The following is a 3,483-nucleotide window of genomic DNA, read 5'->3' as shown; positions in this document are numbered from 1 at the left end:
TATATATATATATGAGGCCTCTCAACAGTGTTCGACAGTGGACAGTAGTGTGGAGTGACAGTGACAGAGGCACAGAGACAGGCCAGGTGTTCTCTGTGTTTCCTGTTGTTGCAATAAAACTCAGCTGATCATCTCACGGAGTACCTTCATTCTTGGACCACGTATTTCTGTCTTTGTTAAATAAATATTGCCATAACAGTTATTTAAGGAAACAAGATATGGAGCGACAAGAAACCCTCAGCTCAGAACACATTTTTGCTCAAACTCAAAAAAGATGACGTCTGACTGAAACCAGGTGGTTAAAGTTACCTGTGGCTGAGAGCTGCTGGCTGAGCTGTGGGACAGTCGTAGTTTTGTCCTCGGTAGGAGAGATTTCCTGGCTCAGGTGCTGTCAGTTACATCCAGAGGACGAGGCAAAGCAATGGCACTTTATTTCTACTCTTTTGTAAACATTTCAACAAGAAATAACCATTTAAAAGTCCGCTCACTCATGTTTAGCTTCACCGCACAGTCACGTTAAGGAAAAAGCGCCAGGGCAGACACCAAATAAATAAAATAAAATAACTAATTAGCTACTTTAGTATCGGACGAATGCACCCAGATGAATGTAAAGAAAGTTCTGACAAAAGACAATTTCTTATTTTATTTTGTTCACCATTTTTGTAATAATAAATAGTGAAAAATCATTAAAAAGTTGAATGCTTATGAAAACATTTTCTAACTCAAAGGAATATCTCAAGGTACGCACAGTGCGTACGGCCATACAGCTGCAGGTGCCACTGCTTATTTACAACATTTCACAAGTTATAAAGTGTACTGCCACGTGTCCTTTTGGAAAAATCTACAACGTAAGCTCCAAGTATAAATACCTCCACCGCTGGTGAGGGCCAGTGCCCAAAGCGCAACTATAGCTCAACTTTTATACTGTATAGGCATTGTGGCACCTCAAAACAGAGCACCTCTACAGCCGAACCTGCAGCCCATCAGCCCACAAACCCATCGGCCCACCGGGAAAACTCCCAGGAGACTTGTATGCCAGTCCTAGGCCCAGCCACTCTAAAAGGTTTTTATACTCAGTCCATTAAGGAACTGTTGCCAATTAATCTAATTTGTTGCAAAATGCTCCTGCAACTATTTCTCAATACCATTTGTACATTTTTGTTGACCCTATTCCAACTTTTCTGAAGTGTTGCTGCCATAAAATTCTGAATTACCTTACTTAAAAATATGGTACAGTTTCCAAATGTTTGTTATATTGCTAATGTGTCCAGTCCAGCTGAACCACCTATATTATATTTTATGAGGATGTGGCCCTGCTTCTGCATCTTTGCTAAAATATTAACTTATTTTTAAGTTAAATGAAGCGTTTGGCAGTATAATAACTGGAGTTGAATTTAACAGTAATTGATGTAAATTGTGGAAAAAATATAAAGTAAAACGAGCAATGTTTGAAAAATAAAGACAAAGTGAAAATGAACTGAAAAGCAGCTCTTCAAACGCTTGACTGTAGTGGAGCAGTGCAACCAGCAGGTGGCGGTAAAACAAGTAAAACAACTCCAGCATCTGCAGACCTGAAGAGAAGAAGAAAATGTTTCAGGAAAAGAACGCTATGGCGTCCGGACAGCAATGGGTTTTGGTGGAAATGGTTCAAGCTTTTTATGAGGTAATATTGCTCTTTTCGACATCCCAGACAGGCAGAAACACTTCCAGATTTGTTGTGGAATTACATATGTTGAAACGCCGTATTTTGAGGAAAATATTTTGAAAAATGCTCACATAAAGCTGTCCGGGGAGTGTTTGACAGACTCACGATCTGTTATTTGTCCGAGTTGAAGATTTTCCTTCCGTCTGTGACTCGGAATACGTCATTTGCCTGGGTCGCTTCAGTACTTTTTATAGTTTTATGTAAGTAACGTGAAGTTTAATAAATGATAGGCAAGTTTGAAGAAACCCAGGAAGATAACCGTTCATTAAAGAGGAAGCTGGTGTTCTATCGAGATGTGTTTCCCTGTCAGTTCCGCCTGAAGCGCGTGCTCGCGCCAAACACGACCCCCGGAAGAAACACGGAAACAGATCAAAGTCAAGTTTTAGCTCATTTTGAAAGGTTTATGCAATATTGAATACAGGATAATTAATACCTGAATGAAAAGTCCAAACAGGTTAAAATCCACGTAGTGTCATTAAACTCCTCTAGTAGCTGTTTGACTTTAATACCAAAATAAACAAAGGTTAAATTGGATACAGTTTTCAGTGGTAAGTAAAACCTGTACTCATTCACACTAGGGTTGGGCAATATTGTAAAAAAAAAAAAAAAATCACGATTGTGTCATGTTTTTTAGCAGGTTAAAATAGTAAGTTGTGGATGGAAACCCACCTTGGAGTGGCAGCAAATCTTTAGTAACGTATCCTCACAGGTGCGTTGGATAGTCAGAGTGCATCGCACACAAAAATACATCATCACGCATCACTAATTGCAGTAATTGCAAAGTAGCAAATTTTAATTGTTAACAGTTTTTCTGAAGATTAATTGCACACAATGTGATTTTTGCCCAACCCTAATTCACACAGGAAGGAAAAAGAAAATCAATTGTAATGAAAACTGGTGTAAAATTACAGAATAATTGAACTAATTTCAAATGGTCTGAATTTATATAGCGCTTTATCAAGTCCAAGGTCACCAAAGCTTTTTACACTCAGATCCACACATTTACACACTGAGGGTGGTAAGCTACATTGTAGCCACAGCTGCCCTGGGGCACACTGACAGAGGCAGGGCTGCCGTTCATCGGTGTCACCGGACCCTCTGACCACTACCAGTAGGCAAGGTGGGTGAAGTGTCTTCCTCAAGGACCCAACAACTGAGATGGACAGAGTAGGGGTTCAAACGGCCAACCCACTGGCAGTTAGAGGATGAACCCCTACCTCCTGTCACCCCAGTCTTATAGCAGGGGGACACTTGATGCTAGCCAAATACTTTTTTCTTTGTTTAGAAGGTAAGGACCGGAGGTACTTCTGTCAACTTCTTTTTACTGAGTTGTTACGTCACAACAGGGAATTTCAGAGGTTTTCTTCTTTTTGAATTAACTTTTATTCTCATTGCAGTTTCTGCAGATAAGGAAAATATTTTTCTCAATAATATAAGCTATATTCAGTTTTATCTTATCATTTGCATAGTTTTATTTTAGCTGAGTGAACACAATCAGGAAACTTGAAGTCTACAAAAAAATGTCTACCACAGCACTTAAAATTTGCTTTCTTTAAAGTGGACAAGTTGAGACATCGGGCCTCATGCAAGAACCGTTCGTACGCACAGATTTGTTCTTAAATTGTGCGTACGAGTGATTTAGGAGAATTTGTGGCATTCACCAATGTTTTCGTATTCTAAGATTTTTTTCAGATCAAGTGGTCCAGACCTGTCGTATATTTTACCAGCAGTCAGTCTGCTGTTATCCAGATGGGTTTTCTTCATTAATAACTTTATAT

General features: G+C 39.3%; 1 protein-coding gene across 1 annotated transcript in view; it reads left to right on the top strand.

Annotated features, from left to right (window-relative positions):
• Positions 1–1,510: 1,510 nt before the first annotated feature.
• The window catches only part of sptlc1 (serine palmitoyltransferase, long chain base subunit 1), a gene marked incomplete in the record, with an annotated part of 20,653 nt that continues 18,680 nt past the window's right edge, over positions 1,511–3,483 (top strand). Inside the window, 1 exon segment of the mRNA XM_014015124.1 lies at positions 1,511–1,663. Within this exon segment, the coding sequence (XP_013870578.1) occupies positions 1,589–1,663 (75 nt within the window).

The sequence above is a fragment of the Austrofundulus limnaeus genome, unplaced genomic scaffold (genome assembly GCF_001266775.1).
Source record: "Austrofundulus limnaeus strain Quisiro unplaced genomic scaffold, Austrofundulus_limnaeus-1.0 Scaffold123, whole genome shotgun sequence".
NCBI lineage: Eukaryota > Metazoa > Chordata > Actinopteri > Cyprinodontiformes > Rivulidae > Austrofundulus > Austrofundulus limnaeus.
This window is presented reverse-complemented; position numbering and strand designations above follow the sequence as displayed.